The sequence below is a fragment of the Eretmochelys imbricata genome, chromosome 3 (genome assembly GCF_965152235.1).
Source record: "Eretmochelys imbricata isolate rEreImb1 chromosome 3, rEreImb1.hap1, whole genome shotgun sequence".
NCBI lineage: Eukaryota > Metazoa > Chordata > Testudines > Cheloniidae > Eretmochelys > Eretmochelys imbricata.
Window position 1 is genome coordinate 12,281,595 of NC_135574.1, and position 22,771 is coordinate 12,304,365.

A 22,771-nucleotide genomic window follows, 5' to 3' on the forward strand; every position below is an offset into this window, starting at 1 on the left:
AAGGATGCTGAGAAATTGGAGAGGGTTCAGAGAAGAGCCATGAGAATGATTAGAAAACATGCCTTATGGAGATAGACTCAAGGAGCTCAATCTATTTAGCTTATCAAAGAGACGGTTAAGGGATGACATGATTACAGTCTATCAGTACTTACGTGGGGAACAACTATTTCATAATGGGATCTTCAGTCTAGCAGAGAAAGGTTAAACACGAGCCAATGGCTATCAGTTGAAGCTAAACAAATTGAGACCAGAAATAAAGCATAAATTTATAACAGTGAGAGTAATTAACCACTGGAACAATTTACCAGGGGTTGTGGTGGATTCTCCACCACTGGCAATTTTTAAATCAAGGTTGGATGTTTTTCTAAAAGATGCTCTAGGAATAATTTTGGGGAAGTTCTATGGCCTACGCTGTACAGGAGGTCAGACTAGATGATTACAATGGTCCCTTCTGGTCTCAAATCTATGAAGTCCCCTCCGGCCCAAGCAGCAGGGCTGGGAAGACCCCTGAACCTAAAGGGGAGCTCTTTTGTGGTAAGCTGATTGAACTAAATTGGACCCCAGGAGAAGGGGACTGTTGTTTAAAGACTCTGGGTGTGAGTGGTTTATTTCTGAACCCTGAGAGCAGAGAGCCGTGCAGGGCCACACGGGACCACAAGGAGGCGTTGCCCCATGACACATTGCCCCATGACACAGCCTGATCTTCAGCTGTTGTACATCAGCATAACTACACTGAAGTCAACCGAGTTATGTTAAATCACACCAGGATCTAGTCCAATAGAATTAAACTGATGGAGGCCATTTAATTTTATAGCTTTCTTATCCCAGAATATAATATATAAGATGGACCGAGTATCACAAAAGCAGGACTAGAGATGGTCAACAATTTATCTGAAAAAATTTACCTCTTTATTCAGTTCGTCTGACAACAGATAATTGTGTGTGCTGTTCATCTGTTTGATGCACTGTCCAAGCAAACATATTTCAGCCTATAGATTGGTTGCAACCAATCTACTGCTCATGGTGTGTGATTGGTCACATAAGTCACACAATCTTGTTCCTAATTCCTACTACAACTCCCATGAGGCAATGTGTTGCTATGGAAATGCAGCTAAATGTCCTGCTGAAGGGATTCCAAATGAAACGTTTTGGGTCAGTTTATGAAAATGAAATATTCCAATTTAGGTTGAATGTTCCCGTGGAAAAAATTAAGTTTTGTGGGAACTGCATTTTCTGTTAGAAAAACATTCAGACGGAAAATTCCTGATCTACTCTGTTCTCACACAGTGTCTTGCAGCCCTCACCTAGCTTTAGCGGAGACCAGAAGAAGGTATAGATTCGAGATGGAGGAAAACGATAAACATAGGAGACCTCTGTTTGTAGTGTGGTAGTATCTATGAACCATCATGGGTCAGGACCCCAATGTGCTAGGCACCATATGAGATCACAGTAAAAGTGCAAGAAAAGAGACAATAGGTGAATGTGACCGACTCGGGAGGAGCAGAGGGAAACAATTTTTTACATTGTGATGACGATAGTTTTGCTAGGCACTCGTATAACTAGGGTGATGAGACTGCCGTAAATGCTTAGGCACAGTTAGCCTAAGCAGCTTCGTTGTTCTTGGGAAGCAAATTTGGGTGTCATTACTTAGCAACAGATTTGTAATTTTGTTTTAATTTATCCTTCCAGCTGACGGACTCCACGCTAGAGTTTATATCACAGGGTCTGGCTTTGCTGGGGGCAGCCAAGCACTGCAGATAGAGGTGAACCACACGACCTGCCAAGTCATGACTTCAAATCAAACTGGTATAGTTTGCTGGATGAACGTGTTACCAATGGGACTGTACCAGGTTACATTACTGGTGAGACCGTATGGGTTTGCTCGCAATGCCAGCAAAGGACAGGGCATCTACCTGAGAGTTAAGCCCAGGCTGGAAGCTATTGAACCTCCGACAGCTTCAGAGATTGGTATGTCTGAATTCAATATAAGCTCTCACATGAATATCTGCCTTTAGCATTATTGCTTTTAATAGGGTGTCTTTTCAACATTTGTATATGGGGCTTTAGCGGCTCATCTCTCCACCTGACATGGGAGTGACCAGGCACATTACATGTGCCCAATGGAGTAAAGTTTAATTTCTAGGGGCAGTGTTTCTCAGGAAGATGGCAGCTGGCTCTGGCTCTTCACTGTGGGTGCTACATCTCCTGGCTAGCTGTCTTGCAGTGCAGATGGATATGGGTGTATGCTACAGCTCTGGATAGTGGTGAGAGTTTCATGGCTAATTTTCTCATGTCATTTTGAATGCGGCCTGCGAAGTGTAATAAATTACTACATTGTGTATTTTGAGTGACCAAATGGAAATTGTGTCTTTGGCTAGCTACAAAATCTACTGAGAAAACCTCAAAAAGCAAAGCCCAAACCAATATTTTCCCTCTCACCTTTAAAATATAAGAGGAAAAAGGAGAGCACTATCTCCTCTTTCTGAAAAAGAAACATTCCCAAGCTATTCATAGAGTTTAAGTCCAGAAGGCACCATTATGATCATCTAGTCTGACCTCCTGCATAACATAGGTCAGAGAATTCTACCAGGTGACTCCTGTATCAAGCCCAGGGAAGGGGCAGGGTAGATCCTGGGTTGCCCTTAGATTAAAAAAGTGATCTTGGGCGTAAAAAGGTTGGAGACCTATAGAGAGAATATTTTAGAAAGGTGTCCAATCTTGTTTTAAAGAACTTGAGTGAAGGATCTACCACATCCCTTGGTAAATTGTTTCAATGGTTAATCACCTTCGCTGTTAAACATTTATATCTTATTTCTAGCCTGCATTTATGCTTCCAGCCATTGAAACTCATTACCGCTTTCTCTGCTCAATTGAAAAGTCTGCTACTATCAGATGTTCTCCTTGTGTAGTTACCTGTAGTCACCTCTTAATCTTCTCTTTGTTTCCTAAAGTCTGGTACACCTCTGAAAGCTGACCAATATATCAGCTTCAGTTAGGGGTCTGGTTTCTTTCTACTGACCTAATCATACCAGGACAAGCCCTATTTTGGATGCAGTTATACTGGTATAAAGGTGTCTTATATTGGAATAGCTGATTGCTCTCTATATCGGAATAAGCTATACTGATATAAGTGAGACCCACTGGTTGGTGTGTGTTATAAGTTCCGCTCCATGCTAATCTGCAAAGGACATGAGTAGCTGCTGCCTCTAGGGGCAGAGGTTTGGCTCATTAGCTCAAGTTATAGTGACTCATGCATTGATCTGTAGGGGTCTCCCATTCAATCCCTGATGTACTGGCCATAAAGACAGCAGTCACAGAAGCACTTTTCTATTAGTATAACTGCTCCACACTGGGGGGGAGGGTTGTACAGCTTTGACTATACCAGTATAGTTAAAATATACTATTGTAGTTAAAGCAGTACAACACTTATCTGTAGACAAGCCTGTAATCTCTCAATGTAAGGCAAGCTTTCCAAACCTCAGATTGTTCTTGCAGCTATTTTCTGAAAGCTAGTCCATGGATCACCAGTGGCCTGCAAAACACTTCCTACTGGTCCCTGGAGAGCTGCCTGGTCACATGGTGTCAGTTTCTCCTGGTTTCCAGCTGCTACATCGCCTTAAAAGCTGCTAAAAATGCATTCAGTACTTCCCTAATGTTACTCTGCCATGTAAGAACTTCGGGAGTGGCCACAAGGACATTATTTGACCACTAGTGGGAGAGGAGGTGGCCTGGGCAGGCTTGATTGGCAGGGGAGGTGAGCCACATGGCAGTGAATGAGAAGGGAGATGGGTCCAGGAGACACAGTGTCTATTGAAATGTGGTCCACTCTATGATGAAGTTGGAAGTCACCTTGCTGTGGAGTTCTTAACCTGGGGGTTGTGAACAGGCTTCAGGGGTTCCCCACCTCCTTTCCTTATGGCTAGATGGAGTGGGGGTCCCAGATGTTTCTGTTCTTACATGGGTGGGGTCCTGGTACAGGGAAAGGTTGAGAATTGCTGCTGTACATCATTTAAAAAGAAGTCGGTACAAAGCTTTGGCCTTGTTTTTTTCCTCTCACTACAAGCCCAGTAATCCAACTCCTCTCCTGATTGCAATGCTCTTTCACTCATTAAAAAGAAAAACAAGTATATTGTTATCCTACATTACACATGCTTTGAACATTTGTAATTGGAAAGAGTTACAGCTTCCATCTGTGTTTTTAATTTCTTCCATTAAAATGCCTCTCCAGTTCTCTCAAAATATGCACACATGATTTTGCATACGGATATCAGTGCAGATATCAAAACTTATGAGCATTAATGGATATAAAGTACACATGAATAGTGTACACTTAATTTGGGGCTGTTTATCCTGCAGTCCCCACAGGAGAGACCTGGCTTAAGTTTTGAGTTGCGTTCCACTGTTGTAAACACAGGAAACTCAGACTTCTAGAGGGAGAGGCTACAGAGTATCTTCAAAAACAATGAGGAGTTCGGTAGCACCTTAAAGACTAACAGATTTATTTGGGCATAAGCTTTCATGGATACAAACCTCACTTCTTCAGATGCATGGAGTGAAAGTTTCAGATACAGGCGTAAATATACTGACATATGAAGAGAAGGGAGGTACCCTACAAGTGGAGAATAAGTGTTGACAGGGCCAATTCAGTCAGGGTGGATGTGGTCCACTCCCAATAATTTATGAGGAGGTGTCAATACCAAGAGAGGGAAAGTTGCTTTTATAGTGAGCCAGCCACTCCCAGTCCCTGTTCAAGCCCAAAGTAATGGTGTCAAATTTGCAAATGAATTTTAGTTCTGCAGTGTCTCTTTGAAGTCTGTTTTGAAGCTTTTTTTGTTGAAGGATGGCTACTTTTAAATCTGTTATTGAATGTCCAGGGAGATTGAAGTGTTCTCCTACTGGCTTTTGTATGTTACCATTTCTGATGTCTGATTTGTGTCCATTTAATTTTTTACATACAGACTGTCTGGTTTGGCCAATGTACATGGCAGAGGGGCATTGCTAGCACACAATGTCAGATATAACACTATCTGTACGCTGCACTTACAATGAAATCATTGGTTTTGTAGGAGGGTGCACAGTGATCCTCCGAGGGACTGGTTTTGATGGGGTAAGCCTGGTGTTGTTTGGATCTCAACCTTGTCCAATTAACACCAACACCAGCAACTCAGTGAGGATTGAATGTGAAGTTCCCTCTCGGGTAAGAAACAGCATTTCATACTTGTCCATGTAGCCCAGTGGGCTTGCTTGCCTTCATTATATTTACTGAGTTGCATTATATTCTGCTTTGCATTATATTCAGCAGTAATGCAAGAAACCTACAGGCCTGTATACTGTAAGACATTAGCTTCAGCAAGTTGGCATAAGGTTTGACACCTCTGATCTTTGAACAGATAAACGGCCCAGTGGAAAATCCCCAAGTATTTGGGGAGCTGCAAATAGAGTTCAAGGGAAAATTCTGACCACAGGTAAATAATTCAGCCACAGAAGTGTCCTAGCAATGAACTGATGTACATAATAGCTACATGAGATACATTTAAGGCTAGCCTGCTTGCTTGCCAAATGTATTCCTTTTCTTATAAGTTTCTTATTTTCTTATAGGTTTGATTATTTGTTTTTTTATAATAGGTTTTGTTAGGGTATATTTTGGCTGTAACACAAGGGACCTGCAGGCCACATCCTGTATGGTGAGCTAAGGCAAAGTTAGCATACATGTGTCTGGGACCTTTCACCTAGATAAATGGAGCTAAAGCATAAGGTCCATATATGACTGCAACTTTTAACATAGAGGATGCATTGAAATAGATTGGCATAGGGGCTTTCCTAAATTTAGACCCTTTTAAATGTAACGGGTACACCACAACGTAGAGCGTGGAAAGAACTGAAATAACCAGTTAGGACAGAAATAGCAAATGTGATACCTAACCACAAAAGGGCCATGGTAACGAATTGACTTATGTAATAAGTTGAGATCATTGATATACTAACCTATAGGAAAAAGACTTTCCGACATCAATGAGGTGAGGAAATACAAATAAGGAGAAGGGAAAAATCCCCTACTGAATATGCACCAAACATAACGGTGTTAGTGTAACATATTATAAAAGAGACATCCCAGCCTAGGGGCAGTAGGAGAGAGAGAAGTAGTCCTTGGGAGGTGCCAGAATGATGGCCACTGGTGATGATGGGGAGGGTGATGATGAGGAAGATGATGGCTAACATTTTAGGTTGTTCTGCAAGGGCTGATGTGAGTATATGGATGTGCAGATGTACATTCTGTAGAATCTCTATCTACCTTACTAAGTTGGGGTGTTTGTGACTCTGCTAAATGTATTAATAAACTATATTTGTAAATATAAAAAGAGTTCCTATATTGTGAGTGTTGCAACTGTACACATCAGGGTTCCCAACTATATAATAATTTAAATAATACTGGGCCTGATCTTGGGGCAAGAACCTGTCAACCCTCAAAGTGATAACTGGGGATTCTTAAGTAATCAATATAATTAATACATAATCTAAGATCAGGCTACACCCCTCTGGGGAGAATCAATTTGCAGGGGCGTGGGAGAAGCTCATGTGGCCCTTTCTTTTGTATCTATATGTTCATCACTGGTGGATTGCTTGCAGGCTACACGTGTCCAAGTGGTTAAATGATGTTCCAAGTCAATGATTGCAAACACCAGGCTCAGTAGTGAAGCTTCACACAAACAGAAGTGGGACTAGCACTACAGACTTTTGGCTCCAGCAAGATATGTCCATACCGTTTGCGCAAAAGGAGACTCTCTGGCTGTTGTAGTAGTGTTAAGGCTCATATTCTCTGGAGGCACCCACGACTGAGCATCATAATCGCACACACTTGAGCAGAGGGCAGTGGTGGCCATACATGTTAGTCAGCACCTTGCCATGACCCGTCTTGGGTTCTACTTATGCTCTATGGATGCTTCTCTAGCTGATAAGCTCAGGTCAGGACATTAATGCCCTTAATCTTGCATGTAAGGGAAGGAGATACTTGTATTTTACTAAGACATGTTAATCTCTGCTCTTTTTTCAAACTCTGTTTTCCAGGGGGATGAAGACTATGTTGTCCCTGTGACACTAACCGCTGGGTCCCAGTCTGCCACATTCCCCGAGGTGTTTAAGTACGATCCTTCTTTAAATCCAGCCGTTGTATCGCTGAGCAGAAACAGAAGCACCACAGCAGGTGACAAAGCCAGAGTCTCGAGATGCAAAGAGATGGCGGGTGTAAAAATCTAACTGCTCTAAAAAGTTTCATTTTCCATTGTTGCCAACAATGCGGGCAGGGCAGAGGCACTAGGTGACCAAGAGGGCTGGGGATTGCTGCTTGCACATGGAGCCTTTTACTCCCAGGTCACCAGTTCCAGTCTGGCCTTGTTCAGTCGTGAAGACTCTTGCCATCTGATGGTGCCCCTGTGGCCCATGTGAGAAGAGTCATTGGTTTCAGCTTAATATAGCTGGGTGTCCATATTTATAAACCATCATCACAGCTGGGTGTCCTGCTGGCATGGTGAGCAGTCCAGGGATGAGAATGGACCATAGAGACTGACCTATCCTTGCGTCCCTGAGGTAATCCAAATTCAGGGCATAGTAGCATGTGTGTAGTGTGGGGCCAGGAATGAGGAAGAACTTGCTTTGCTATTGTCCATACTATACCTGTAATAGGGGGTGTAATAACACACCTCTCATCACTTTTCATCAGTAGATCTCAAAGCACTTTTGAAAAGAGATCTGGCTGAAAAGTTTCTGATGAAACAGTATCTCAGGCCAGGATCGAATTTCTGGAAAGAGAGAGAGTAGCCCCCACAGACTAGTCAATAGCTCAGTGATTAGGGTACTCAGTATGATATGGGGAATTGAACATGGGTCCTCTGTCTGCTAAGTGACTGACCGAATGACTAGACTATTGGCTTTTCTGGGTGTCCTTTCTCTCTCTCTCTCTCCTTTTTTTTTTTTTTTTTTAAATGAAAAATCTCAAATAGGCTCATTTTCATTCTGTAATGGAACAAAACTGTCAAAACATCCAAATGTTTCAGTAAATGGAATTCTTGTTTTCTGGCCATCCCTAGTAAGTATCATTAATCCCAATTTATAGGTGGGGAAACTGAGGCACAGGGCAGTCAAGTGACTTGCTCAAGGTCATCCAGCAGACCAGTGCCAGAGCAGCACCCAGGTCTCCTGAGTACCAGGCTCTATACCTCAGGCCATATTGCCTCTCAGAAAGCTTCAATTCTCAAGCCAGCCTCATACTGCTCCCCATCTGAGCACATTCCATGTAAAATCAATTGTTGTAGTGAACTTGTCCCTAGTGAACTTGATGGACTCTTTAGCATCTCCATTTTCAAGGCCAAAACTCTGCTTGGGGTAGAGTTTGCATGTTTAATTTATCTTTTATGAATTTCTTCTCTTTAAATGTTGTTGGTTGCTCAGAGTTGAAGGTTACATGGGGTGTCAGTGGTGTGAGTGTCACTTTTATTGTGGAAAGGCATTTCTGAAGGGGGAAAGGTTTCGCAGCCGACAGCCAGGCTCTGGATTTGCCTGATCTCCTCTGGCAGCTTGCTCCATGGCCAGCTCCAACACCTTCTGCAAATATGCAGTTCACTGAAAATAAAATAGTGGAGACCATGTCCCTCTGAAAACTTAGCCCATTGGATGTAAATATTTACTAACTTCATCTTCTGCCCCCATTATCACTTTTTTTCAGTTATCTTAAGTGAGTAGTTTCCTGATGCTGTAGCCTTTTGTTTTTAGCAAATATTTCCCGGGCCAGGAACATTAAAGGTGCTCACGCCAGCCTACTATATCTAGAACGTAACACCTCCTTTCTCTCTCTGAGGAGACAAGTATTGCCAGTCAGCAGCAGCCTGGTTATTGCCATGGTTATATATTGGGGTTGGACTGAATGATCTGGACCAAGAGGAAATTGGAGAGTGGGGAATCAGTTACTGACCGCAGAGCCAACACAGCGAGCTTAGTTTAGCAGACAAAGGTTAGAGACAGCCTTATAGCTTATAGACTTCAAGCAATAGCTTATAGATATTTGGCATGTGAGGTTGCAGCCCAAATGCAACGGGCAGGCGGTGTTGTGTTAGATAGATAGATAGATAGATAGGGAGCTGGACTGGAAGTCAGGTGGGTTCCAGTCCCAGCTCTGTTGTTGAGCTGCTCTCTGACAAGTCACTTCACCTCTCCTATCCATTTACCTGTCTTGTGTATTTAGGTTGTAAACTCTCTGAGGCAGGAGCTGTTGTAATACCGACAGTCCCCGGTCATCGGCGGGCAGGATCAAACTGGGGATCTCTGGAGCTTAGTGCATGAGCCTCTACAGCATGAGCTAAAAGCCAACTGCCTGTTAGCTAAGGCTGTAGAGCAAACTCATTAATCTCTCGCTCTGAGTGGTCTCGGTGCCACTAGCTGGGACAGAACACCACACCCAGGAGGTGTGTGGGTTACACTGTCTCTTAGGATGTGTCTGTACCGCACGAAGGGCGATGGGGTTCTGATCTCAGTGGGGTCTCAAGGTACTACTGTAATATAAATACCACTGCCACGTGTTGCCAGCCCAAGAAGATACCTGTGGTCTGAGATCCCGTTCTTGGGCAGGGGGACGTGTCTGAGTTTGACCTCACTCCTTGAGATTGCCCAGAAGACCATGTGATGTGGGACCCAATTCCAGGAGCACGGGCAGAACGTTGTCCGCAGCAGAACCGGAACCCAACCATTTCACAATCATCACAGCCCTATGGTATCGTTTCAGAGAGAGGGAACAGGAATGAAGAGTGGTGGAATAGGGAGGGGGAAAGGAAGAACAGACCCTCCCATCCCCACACCGTCCTGTCTCTTTCAGTTTTTTTCTTTTCTTATCTGTCTTTCGAGCCTATCCAATCTCTCCACTATGCACTATAATAAAACTCCCCCTAGGCTCACCACCCTGGCTGGACGTAGCACCAATGCGAGAGGCGAGCTGATCACCTTCCTTACTGCACACACACAGTTTCTGTTCCATTTCCCTCTCCCCTTTTCATTTTCTAATACTGCAGAATGCCTAAATAAGGGAAAGTGTCCTTTATCGTCTGAATATTATTCAGATACGATAACACCAAAGGGAGATTTTTCTAGCCGCAGGCAGCACAAGTGTATGGAACTTCTTAATGTCATAGAATCTCATGAATGGTGATGGTACTGGGGGTTTAACCTCTTATTCAGAAGTCGGCTTTTAATATAATTTTCCTCCTATCATAAAAATAAATAAATGACACCAATGCCTTCCAGGCTTTTTCGGATTAAGCTGACAATTGACCGAGAGTCCAAAGAGTTCAGGTCACTGAAAGTCTGTGAAGTTGTATATATTAAAGTTTCAAACTTTATTTGACTGTGATGGCACTGAGCCCACTTAGAGAGAGTTAAATGAGTCTGCTCTACAGCCTTAGCTAACAGGCAGTTGGCGTTTAGCTTCTACTGTAGAGGCTCATGTACTAAGCTCCAGAGGTTCCAGGTTTGATCCTGCCTGCCGACGACCGGGGTCTGTTGGTGTTCCATAAACAGGTTTTCAGTGAACTCTTCCCTGACATCTGGCGATGCACTGGGAGAAAAGACCTCAGGAGCAGATTGTATTTGCACAGACACACCGACTCTGCCTACGTGTTCAGCAGCCAGGACTGCTTTGCCAAAGTGATTGGTTTTGGGTTACAGTTCACTTTAGTATTGAATACAGGGCTAATGAAGTGTTGTTATCCTTATTGTATGAGTGTTGGGCAGCAGGACGGTACTTAGCCTGCCCTGATTGAAGGGGTCGCCCTAAACGGAACCTCACTTGCCAAGTGGGGGGGAGGGGGGGTCGGGATGCCAAATCCCAGTGAGAACAAGAGTGGGTTGGGATAGATGTTCTTGTGGTGTGGTATGGACTCTGCATAAAGAATCCTAGACAACATTTGACCCTCCGCTCCCCTAAAGACAGAGCTGATGGAACTGTTTTTCTGCTCAGTTATTACTAGAGCTGAGTTCCCTGATGAGCAGGTCTAGGGGCTAAGGCTTAGACCTAGTCTGGGGACAGTGCTGCAGTAAAAGACAATGAACAGGCAGCTGCCCAGAGGTTGCCCACCACCCAGTGAAATCACGAAGAGTTGAACTCAGTCAGAACGAGGCTAAGTGGGGAAACCTCAGAATACGGCATCACAGAAGTGGCAGCGAGCAGCCAGGGAAGGGTGGCAGAGATAACAGCGGCAGCTGTGTTGAGCCAGTTGCAGAGGTGGAGGTGTCATCTATGCCTGCTTGGGGGGGGCATTCTGTCCCCCTTTTGTAGTGACTAGGCCAGATAGAGATGAGCCTGCTACAGCCTGGGCTAAGAGAGATGTGTCTTTTAGCTCAGGCAGTAGAGACTCATTGTATTAAGCTCCAGAGGTCCCAGGTTTGATCCTGGCTGCCGCCAACTGGCATCTGCTGGCATTACAGAGGCATTACTCAATGCCCCCTTCCCCTTTTTTCAGGGGTGGGAGGTGGACCTGTGCGAATGCATTGCTGAACTCTGGGTCTTCGCTGACTAAGGCAACCAACTGTGAGTGGGATGCAGTGGAGGAGAAGGGGAGTGGTGTGTTAAATGGATATTTGTTTGTCAAACTTTCCTGCTGCAAGGTGGAAAACTGAGCAAAGGACACTGCCCAATGTACTATGGATGGGTGCTTGATTATGGTTACATACTTTTGAATTGTAGTTGTGGTGTTTTCACCAATGAATGCTGGATTCCCTTTCTCTCTTTAATAAAAGTTTTCTTTTGTTATACACGGATTCAGTGCTTGTGGTCTGCAATGCAGAGTTAGGTCGATGAAAGGCAGCTTATGTTGATCTAACTATGGAAGCGCCCACACTTAAATTTTGCTCCCATTGAATTAACTACCCCACTATGCCAACTTACTAACGCCACCTCCATGAGCAGCTTAGAGTGAGGGTCAATGTAGTGAGGTCGATACAGTGCCAACGTAGACACTGCGCTGCTCATGTCGACCGTCACTGGCTTTCAAGACCCTTCCCACCATGCCCCACGCCGACAGTACAATCGATACAAGTGCTCCTGGTGAGGATGCGCACTGATGACACAAGGAGCAAAGTGTAGGCATGCACAAGCGGCGTAAGTACCGAGGCAGCTGTATGCCGACGTAAGTTAGGTCGACTTAATTTCGCAGTGTCGATGTGGCCTCTGAGGCGCCCAAGAGTGGTGTTTAGTTTTCCCAGGTTACTGGATGGGGGCTCGAGCTGGTTCTGTTTTGCTTTGCTAAGAAGAATCTCTTTTTGCTGTTGACTCCATCTGGCAGAAGAGTTACATTTACATATAGAATTGGAAAGTACCTGCTTCAAACTCTGCTCAGAGGGGCCGGTGGCTGAGAGAAGCTTAGTCCAGTTCCTACTGCCTCATTAAAGGGAGTGGCTTCTCTTTAGAATGAAGGTTATAAAAGCCCCCAGATTGAATCCTAGCTGTGGTAATGCACTGGAGAGGCATCTGCAGAGACAGAAAGATCAGTGCCTGACTAGGAAGTCTGTGTTTATTAGTTAAGTGGGCTGGGCTACCCATCAGTAGACACAATGACTATCTGAATCAGACTCCCTTTATCTAAGGGAGCTGGATAGCACAGAAGAATGTTAATGGAATATTAAACTTTTCAATTTTACATAACTCAACCAACCTCCGCACCCCAACCCCAGCAAGACTATTGGCTAAGTGGCCTTTGTGATGTAGGTTTGGTGGTCACAGTCCAGTTGCTAGTGCAGTGGGAAGGTGTCAACATCTCGAAAAACTGCCACCCCAGTTGGCAACTTGACTAGAGAGGCAAAGGGATGGATGGGGGCCCATGGAGACTAACGTTCACTTTTCTAGAAGAGGCCCTCTAGCCCAGGGTTGATGCGAATGGGCAGGACAGTGTGCCAAAGAAACTTGCATTGCCACAGCTTGTGTTGTGACGAGACTTCTCTTGCTCTGACACTTGCCGATGCACTAGATTCACGGTATCAACAAACAATTCGACTGCTTCATGCGTTCTCCTTTCCACAGGGCACCAGTCACTCCAGATTAGAATATCATCATTCGCAAATTGTACGGGCCTGGATGTACAGGTCAAAATTGAGGACACAGTGGCACAGATCCAAGCACGAACAGCCTATGGCATCGATGTAGAACTGCCTGCTCTGGCAGATGGATGGTACAACCTTTCTGTCATCATCAATGGCATTGCAATTGGCTCACATGGGTGAGTGAATGTGCCTGTTCCCTCAAGGATGTGAACTTCATTAGCTAAATTCTACTTGGGATTTTAGGGTTAACGGAAAAGCAAAGATAACATGGGCTCGGTAAGAGAGCCCGCTTGCTAAGAAAGAGCTCCGCTGTATGTTTTATAAATTATTAGCAATTACTACGACCCTGATTCAGGAGTGAATCCCTGTTCTTTAGTCCCACTGCAGTCAGTAGCACTATGCACTGCTTCAGTAGTATTCGTAATACCTGTCCCTTCGTGTTGCTCTGTAGGGACCCTGACCAGCTAGTTACATGCCTGGGCTCCAAGGGGAGAGAGTCTTCGTAGACTGGAATGATAATGACTTGTAAGAGGGCACCAGGGAGATGGCATGGGGAACCAAGCAGGAGACGTAGGGAGGCTATTCAGGGATCTGGCCAGGAAAGGCAAGGGGAGAAAAGCATGTGGGACAAAAAGGAAAAGTAAAGGACTGATCCTGTGTTTGTGTTTTGCAGAGTTGATCCATTCATCCAGTACACCACTGAGATCCTCAGCATAGAGCCCTGCTGTGGCTCCATTCTGGGTAAATACAGCGCTTAATTTGCAATGGAAGAGGTGCTGGGGCTCAAGCAATTTTTTTTTTTTTTACTTTCATAATTTATGCGGCAAGCCCAGAGGTGCTGGAATTATGAACTGCCAAGCTTGGAGGTGCCGGGATTTAGCCCTGGCACAAATTAAGCACTGGGTAAATAGCATCACCACTTCTGGGGGCCATCAAGGGATCAAGGACTCCTCTCCCCTCTGTGACTGGGAAGGACGTCCAATTTCACATCTGTTCAGATGACGGCATTTGTAAATGTGTGAACCCTTATTATGTGGACTTGTATTGACAGGCAGCAGCTGCCTGCCAGGAACTCTCTGGGTGTGTGTGAGTGTATTGAGCAGACCACCTGTGGATTGTCTGTCTAATATTGGAACAAGTTGGCCATAGGGTTGATGACAAGATCCCCTGTCCTTTGAATTTGTTTCCCCTCATGAATGAACCAAATGAACAAAAACCACTCACACTTGAATAACTGGTGCTGGCTTTTCCAGTCCGGAGATCCCAGGGTGTAACATTAAATGTGCATATGTCTTTGAAGTACACAAGGAGTCCCACTAGGACTAAAGCTGACCATAAATCTTTGCAGGGTCATGGAGTGTCTCTATTGCTTTGCTGTGTAGCAGATATGGAGGCAGTGAACATTTTAAGTTGTAGACAATTAAGTTGTAGATTTTGCTCTGTCTCACACCAGTGTAAATCAGCAGTATCTCCACTGAACTCAGTGGAACTCCTCCAGTGTAAATCTGGAGTTAGGAAAAGGAGAATCTGGCCCTAGTGGGTGAGAGGGGATGCATAGTCTTGTGCTTGAAGTGCAGGACTGGGAGCTAGAAACTCATGGATTCTATGGATTGCCTTAGCCAAATCACTTAACTCCTCTGCTGGCCATAATCATAGAGGGGCTCTGTGTTGATTCATTATTTACAGTGTCAAATATTATTCAGCTTTGAGAGCTGATGCCAACTTAGATATAGCAAAGCCCATCAAACTGGAAGGTTAAATCATTAAAAACGTGGATTGTAGAATAATTATCTTTTTAGAAGTAAATTCAAGGTTTAAGAAAAACTTGATTGGTTACGAATGATGTTCAGCTCCAGCTGCATGCCAGGCACGTTACCAACGAATGTGGAGACTGGGATGCTACTCCACAGAGTGTACTATCTTGGGATCGGGATGCCTCAGAACCAGTGTTGAGCGAAAAAGCTGGCCAAGTCATACTAGTTCCACTTTGTTGTTTTTTGAGAGGACCGGGGTTTAGTGACTTGACAAAAAGATGTATTAAAACTTTCTAGAAAGTCGCATAGGATAGCCAGTGAATAGTCTATAGTCCAGGGCCACCTTCTTTAATTTGGAGGACTATCCCACACAGTAACTACAGGCTGCAGCATGGGATGCACCACTTTGAAGTCAGTGGAGGCTGATTGGCTCAGGATGGAGTATTGCAAGCTGGGATATGGAGTTTCACATGGTGCATCTTTGTATTAAAGATGACAGTAGTGGCAATCTGCTCAGTTTTATGCCATTAACATGTGGCCTCTTGATGTCATGGCAGGTTACCAATACAGCCTTGAATTGGACAAGATTTGGGCACACCTTGCTATTGGGTCCTCCAAAAACTGTCATGTTAATGGAGCTATCAACAAATTATATAGCTCCTAGGGAGAGCTCTCTTGCTGAAGCACTTGCCAAAGATCTTTGCTGTGTTTAGGCTTGGAATAAAGGAATTTAGGCCTGTGTTATAGCAGCTGAAAGTCTGAGCTCACCCCACTGATTTGCTTAATCCTCTTCCTAGCAGACAAAGGGTTAGCTTTGGTGATGTCTGCACTGCAGTCTGATATTTTTCCACCACTACATGGTGTTGCATCACAACCTCATGTGCAAGTTAGTTCATGCCACTCTGCACAAGGAGGAGGGGCAAGCCCATACTCCAGGGATGTATAGCTGGAATGCAGCTGCCAGGCAAACAGTGATCACAGGGTAAAGTGCCCAGTTTTGAAGAATCCTGTGCTCAGCAAACCTGTCCTTAGAACGCAGGAATTAGAATTTTTCAAACTCTCGCTGCTCTCCCCATGTTAAATTGTTAAATGTTACACACTGGGATGCAGTGGTGCGGGAGGGTTCAATGTAGGAAGCAGTGTCATATAAACTGTGGCGATCAGGTGCCAATGAACTTCGTTTTAAGGGCAGAAGAGGCTGAGACAATGCAGCTGTAGAAATCTAAATGGAGTTTCGCCATATTAGAATTCACTCTGAGCTGATTCCATGGTGCTAACCATTTGATTTGATCTGTACCCCTAGGTGGAACAATCCTCACAATCTCTGGAAAAGGCTTTAGCCAAAACCCTTCCCAGGTTTTAGTCTTTATAGGCACGCGAGCCTGTGATGTTACCCGCTTGGTGGAAGAGACAATATGGTGCCAGAGCCCACCGGCTGCTGACTTCTCCAATATAGAGTCCCAGGACATCTCAGCACTAGTGGGGGTGTTCATTGGTAACAGATCCTCTCCACTCCTTCCCTCCTGGAGCTTCCCAAAGAGGAATATCACCTTTACTTACCAGATGGCTTTGACTCCGGTAGTTACCTCTGTGGAAGTAGAAATGAAGAATGACAGCCTGTGGCTGGGCATAGAAGGAATAAATATAACTGGTTCAGTGGCTAAGCTGGGAGACTCTGAATGTGAGCTGGAGTTTCAATGCGCGAATGAATCCACAACCCTTTCTCAATGCTCCTTCCCACTGAGCACTCTGGAACCTGGGATCCATCCCATCAGAGTTCTTCAGAAGCAGCTGGGCTATGCCAACGTGACAGCTGCACTGCCGAACTTTACATTAGTCCCAAAGGTAAAGGCCATAATTCCATCACAAGGCTCAGCTTGTGGTGGGCTGTTGCTCACTATATCCGGTCTTGCTCTAAAATCCAGGAGGAATTCAGTTCATGTGAGCCTGACGGGTAACTATACTTGTGAAATTCACAGTGTGGATTACAATAGGATCAGCTGTGCTCTTCTTCCAAGGGAACCTCCTCTGGGTGACTGGTGGTTGCCTGAAGCATCTCAAGTCCTTAATGTCACAGTGACTGTAAATGGAATCCACAGCGTCTGCCTCACAGACTGTGCACTCCACCTTCTGAAAGAGTGGACCCCTAGAGTAGATGCTGTGGTCTGGGAGATCAATGGGACATTGTCATCTCTGCTGATCAGAGGCCAGAGATTAGCTTTGGCAATTGATGAACTTGTGATACAAGTGGACAACTGTGCCTCTTGTAACATAACTTTCTGGAATGAGACCACCATAAAATGCCAGACAGGCAGCCTTTCCCCAGGTGAGCACAGCCTTTCTGTGTCCAACAGAAGAAGAGGGCATGCTTGCTTCAGCAGGGATTCCCATATCTTCACCGTCATTCCTTGTGTGCTCAAATTTTACCCACAAAATTTCAGTACCAATGGTGGGGGCCTTCTTTCCATACAAGGGGCAGCACTGAAAGGAAGGAACAGCACTTCCATTCTTGTTGGGAACCGACCCTGCCTCATTACAGATGTCAGCTATGTGGTTCTCCGGTGCTCTGTTCCTCTGGGCAATGGAATCCATGCTTTAGCTCTAGAAATAGATGGCATCTCCTACCACCTTGGTGAAATAAGTTACAGTGAAGAGTTCACCCCCATTTTCCTTTTCCTTTCGCCTCCGGTGGGTCTCCTTTTAACAATGACCGTGTCACGGATGACAGGGGTGGAAAGAATGCATGTTTCCATTGGTAACTCCCCCTGCACCAACATCACTGGCAATCACACCACTTTGCAGTGCTCGGCTCCCAGGCTTCCTGCTGGAGAATACCGGGTCTTTGGCGGCGACTTCCTCCGAGGCTGGGCTTCGTCAAACTTGACATTCACCTCTCAGCTTACTGTCACATCCACATGCAACAACTGGGGTAAGTGCATGAGTGGCTCTGGATGACTGTCTCTGGGTAATAGCAGTGACAGAGATGTCACAGTTTGTATTTGGAGTTTGTAAGAAAGGAAATCACTAGTGACCCCTCCCCCTTTGACAAACGCACCAAAATCTAGAGTATCGGGGGAGTGAATGTGGCCTGATTTGTTTCTTCCACAGACTATGAGCAAGTGTCCTGGCTGGGGGTCTGTCAGCTGCTCACATGCTAAATTCTCTTGATTTTCAGGAATTGATAATGTGAATTCCCACAGTATTCTTGCCAGCAAGTTAAAGAAGTATGGGCTGGATGAATGGACTATAAGGTGGATAGAAAGCTGGCTAGATCATCTGGCTCAACGGGTAGTGATCAATGACTCCATGTCTAGTTAGCAGCTGGTATCAAGCGGAGTGCCCCAAGGGTTGGTCCTGGGGCCGGTTTTGTTCAATATCTTCATTAATGATCTGGAGGATGGCGTGGACTGCACCCTCAGCAAGTTTGTAGATGACACTAAACTGGGAGGAGAGGTAGATACCCTGGAGGCTAGGGGTAGGATACAGAGGGCCCTAGACAAATTAGAGGATTGGGCCAAAAGAAATCTGATGAGGTTCAACAAGGACAAGTGCAGAGTCCTGCACTTAGGAAGGAAGAATCCCATGCACCACTACAGACTGGCTAGGCAGCAGTTCTGCAGAAAAGAACCTAGGGGTTACAGTGGACGAGAAGCTGAATATGAGTCAGCAGTGTGCCCTTGTTGCCAAGAAGGCTAATAGAATTTTGGGCTGTATAAGTAGGAGCATTGCCAGCAGATCGAGGGACATGATCATTCTCCTCTATTCAGAGTTGGTGAGGCCTCATCTGGAGTACTGTGTCCAGTTTTGGGCCCCATGCTACAAGAAGGATGTGGAAAAACTGGAAAGAGTCCAGCGGAGGGAAACAAAAATTATTAGGGGGCTGGAGCACATGACTTATGAGGAGAGGCTGAGGGAACTGGGATTATTTAGTCTGCAGAAGAGAAGAATGAGGGGGGATTTGATAGCTGTTTTCAACTACCTGAAAGGGGGTTCCGAAGAGGATGGATCTAGACTGTTCTCAGTGGTAGCAGATGACAGAACAAGGAGTAATGGTCTCAAGTTGCAGTGGGGGAGGTTTAGGTTGGATATTAGGAAAAACTTTTTTTCACTAGGAGGGTGGTGAAGCACTGGAATGGGTTGTCTAGGGAGGTGGTGGAATCTCCTTCCTTAGAGGTTTTTAAGGTCAGGCTTGACAAAGCCCTGGCTGGGATGATTTAGTTGAGGTTGGCTCTGCTTTGAGCAGGGGATTGGACTAGATGGCCTCCTGAGGTCCCTTCCAACCCTGATATTCTGGACAATATTGCTCAGCTATAGTTTCCATCACAGGGACCTACTCCTTTTAATTCAAGCTGTAGAGGCTCACGCTTTTAGCTGTGAAGGCCCCTGGTCCAATCTCCAGTGGTGACCAAGATGTCAGGTGTTACATCAGATTGTGGTATTAAGTCACTGCCCTACACTAGGGGTTATGTGGAGTTGAATTACCCAAGTGGGAGCTCCAAGAAATGTAGGAGAAGCATATCACTTGCAAGATCCCTGTGGGTGTTGTAGCCTGATTACCCCGAATGCCTTGCTATCTTCATGGTCTGGAGCATAGGGCTATGGACCTGCCTACTCCCAGCTCCCTTTGGGGGTGTATTTCATCCCCCAGGGTGCATGGAGGAACCAGCAGTCCTTAAATTTTGTCTCTGAGTGGGGTGTTAAAGGTAGTGCAGCATCGCAATCACCCCTCACCCTCTGTAGAGCCGTGCAAGATGCAGTGGCCAGAGATGATCGTGCTCCAAGTATTAGTTGTGGATAACTGAGGCACATCTGTGATGGCCTTTCCCTTACCCATAATGCAGAGTGTAAAGGCAGATTTTGAAGCCCTTGTAAATTGAGGCTGCAGTTCCAAGCTGGTCTCGTTAATGGCCAGTCATGAAGCTCTGTTTTCAATCCCTTTCTCTATTCTCTTCCTAGGTGGCCTCGGTGGAGGGGCAATGTGCATGCATGGCACTGGGTTTGCCCCAGGAAACACCTCCGTGACCATCTGTGGCGCTCCCTGTGAAATGCGAGGTGACACCACGACGACCTATGTGAGCTGCCTTGCCCCACGCTTGGACGGTCAGTTACCATGTTGGGCTCGATAATGAACCCGCCTAAAATCTATCCCTGACCTCAAACAAATGTCCTGGATTCCCATTGCAAAAAATCCCAGCGTGAATTAGGAGAGGCAGGGGCACCTCTGATGGCTCAAAAAGTGCCATGGAGAAGGGAGAGGAGCCAACATGGCAGTGGCCACCCCATCCTGACCCTCCTCCAAAATCCCACTGATGTCCATGGGAGTCTTTCTATTGATGTCAGTGGGCTTGGGTCAGGCCCTCTCTGGAAACACCACATGCTCCCAGCTTTGTGTGTGTGGGAGATGTGACAAGAGATGGTACGTGGCTGGATGACAGCCTGTCTCTGCAGCATCATTCCCCTGGGAACAAGCCAGCAGAAGCACCTGCACCTTCCTTTTCTCTGTGGCAGGAGGTAGGGAACGGGGTGGGAGGAGACTATGGCATGCAGGGTATTATTACTGGCATTGCAGTAGCTTCTACAGGCTAGGGCCCCATTGTGCTAGGCAGTCTACAAACATATGACAAAGAGATGGTCCTGCCCCGAGCAGCTTACAATGTAAGTACCGCCAAACTACTCTAAGGGTAGCCCAAAGAGTAGGTTGGAGGGGCTAAGTGAGTACCATGAGATCTGTATGTAACATGGACAGACCCCAATCGTTGGTGGGTAGGTTCGAACCTGGGACCTCTGGAGCTAAATGCCACATGGCTCTTAGCTAAGGCTGTAGCAGACTCAATAATCTCTAAGTGCTCTCCGTGCTACGAGAGGGGACAGAGCACCACACCCAGGATGTGTGTGGGTTACATACTTTTCCTAGCTGAGGAAGCATATCCGAAGCTTCAGAGACTTTCTAGTTGATATCCTGGGTAAGCCCTGACTTGTAACACTGACAGACCCTGGTCATCGGGGTGTGAGATTGAACCTGGGACCTCTGGAGCTAAATGAATGAGCCTCTACTGCATGAGCTAAAAGGCACATGGCCCTTAGCTAAGGCCGTAGCAGACTCATTAATCTCTAAGTGGTCTAGGAGCCACTAGAGGGGATAGAACACCACACTCAGGAGGTGTGTGGGTTACATGTAATATTTCTTTAAATTCTACAGACCTTCCTGAGGTCAAAAGTCCATGGCCTCTGCTCCTCCATGGATCTGTAAATCCGTCCCACCCTATGGGGTGATGCTATGAGAATATCTGTGACTACCAACCTGTGGAATTCCCACTTGTCGTTTTGCCTCATCCTCTGGGTTTCTCTATAAGCAATCTCAAAATACAAACCAAACCAAAACTGTGTGTGTTTGAATGTGGGTGGGATGAACCTGAGATACTGTAAATAATCACTTATTTAAACAGGATTTGGGAACAGTCGTAGGAACTGTCCTTTAAGCTCTGTCCTGGGAACTGGAATATCTCATGTTAAAAGACTCAGTGCTTGAATGAGGGAAGGAGGAGACTGGTTATTTAAGAAAAAGAAATAGTCTCAATCATTTTATTGTATTTTATTCTGTGAAAATATGAAGAATGGTGTTTCTAAATTTATTGTGCTTTGGACCATGGCTGAGGTGGAGAGAATATGCTTGTCCAGACAATACTTCAAATGGGCACTAGATGTCAGCAAGTGACTGTATCAAAGAGTTTCTTCGTCATTTAGTTTGGGGAATTGAGTTGGGTAGGTTGCACTTCCCACTAAACAGACAAATAAGACCTTTCCTTGTTTATTGCTTGGCTCTTCCTGAATGACGATATTTATTTCATATCCTACCCAATATGCTGTTGAGAAGTCTAACATCTCTCTTTCTCTCTCTCTCACCTACCCTCTACCAGTGATGATCTGTTACACTTAGAAAAATATTTGTTTTTTCTGGTCAAGAAACAAACTAAAAAACAAACTCACGCTAGTTTAGGGGCAAGTAGATATTTGCAATGCTGGTATAGGCACATAAACATAAATATATAAATGTTTGTAGACACAAACTCAAATGCGTTCATCTCTCGCAAACATACCACAAATGGTAAAATAGCTTGATATTCATATTTTCATTAGAATTCTATTTGCAGGTTATATTTTTAGATAATAATTGGCCTGCCAAAGATCTTTTTAATCTAGCCTCACATCTGCCGTTTACTTTGTGCTGTTCTCTGGGAGTTTTACATCTGTTATGTGCTGGCTGGCCTCTACCAGCTAGACTAGTGAGCTGTTGACATGCAGAGTTCCCTTTTGCTAGCCTCATTCGCTCAGCAGAGAGGTTCCTAACCACTGCAGTGGTACAGAGAGACAAGCTGTGTACAGAGGCCTAGGGGACATGATTTTGGGGCCTTTGCTACACTTCAGTACAGAGGCACGTGCACGCAGATTAGAAGCATGTTTGATGTTTCCTGGCTGTGCTCTGTGCCTGGGACTGGGGAAGTGGATGTATTCCTCTGTTACATCACATCCTGCTGCAGAAATACCTCCCCTTCATGTATTTTTATGTAGACCGCACAAACACAAAAAAAGTGCCTTTGAATGATTCCACCAACTGCAAACATTTTTTTTTAAGTCATGGCATGTGAGTTTCATTTTATTTTTAATATTTTTCTTGCTGCTTATAGACTCATAGATATTAAGGTCAGAAGGGACCATTATGATCATCTAGTCTGACCTCCTGCACAATGCAGGCCACCGAATCTCACCGCCCACTCCTGCAATAAACCTCTCACCTATGACTGAGCTATTGAAGTCCTCAAATCTTATCTATCTAAGGTACTTATTTGTGAGAGATCATGGGTCTTGAATGTGGGTTGATGGGTCCCCAGGCAGTCCTCGGACTGCTGGTACCAGCAGGGAATGTGGACTGGTGGGTCCCA

The 22,771-nt window shown here is 45.2% G+C and overlaps 1 protein-coding gene across 1 annotated transcript in view; it reads left to right on the top strand.

Moving 5' to 3' along the window:
• PKHD1 (PKHD1 ciliary IPT domain containing fibrocystin/polyductin) overlaps positions 1-22,771 on the top strand; it is a 370,485-nt gene that overhangs the window by 59,362 nt on the left and 288,352 nt on the right. Inside the window, exons 26-32 of the mRNA XM_077811517.1 lie at positions 1,690-1,968; positions 5,067-5,197; positions 7,066-7,201; positions 13,058-13,253; positions 13,751-13,818; positions 16,135-17,760; positions 19,788-19,931. Coding sequence (XP_077667643.1) covers positions 1,690-1,968; positions 5,067-5,197; positions 7,066-7,201; positions 13,058-13,253; positions 13,751-13,818; positions 16,135-17,760; positions 19,788-19,931 — 2,580 coding nt within the window. The remainder of the gene's footprint in view (positions 1-1,689; positions 1,969-5,066; positions 5,198-7,065; positions 7,202-13,057; positions 13,254-13,750; positions 13,819-16,134; positions 17,761-19,787; positions 19,932-22,771) is intronic.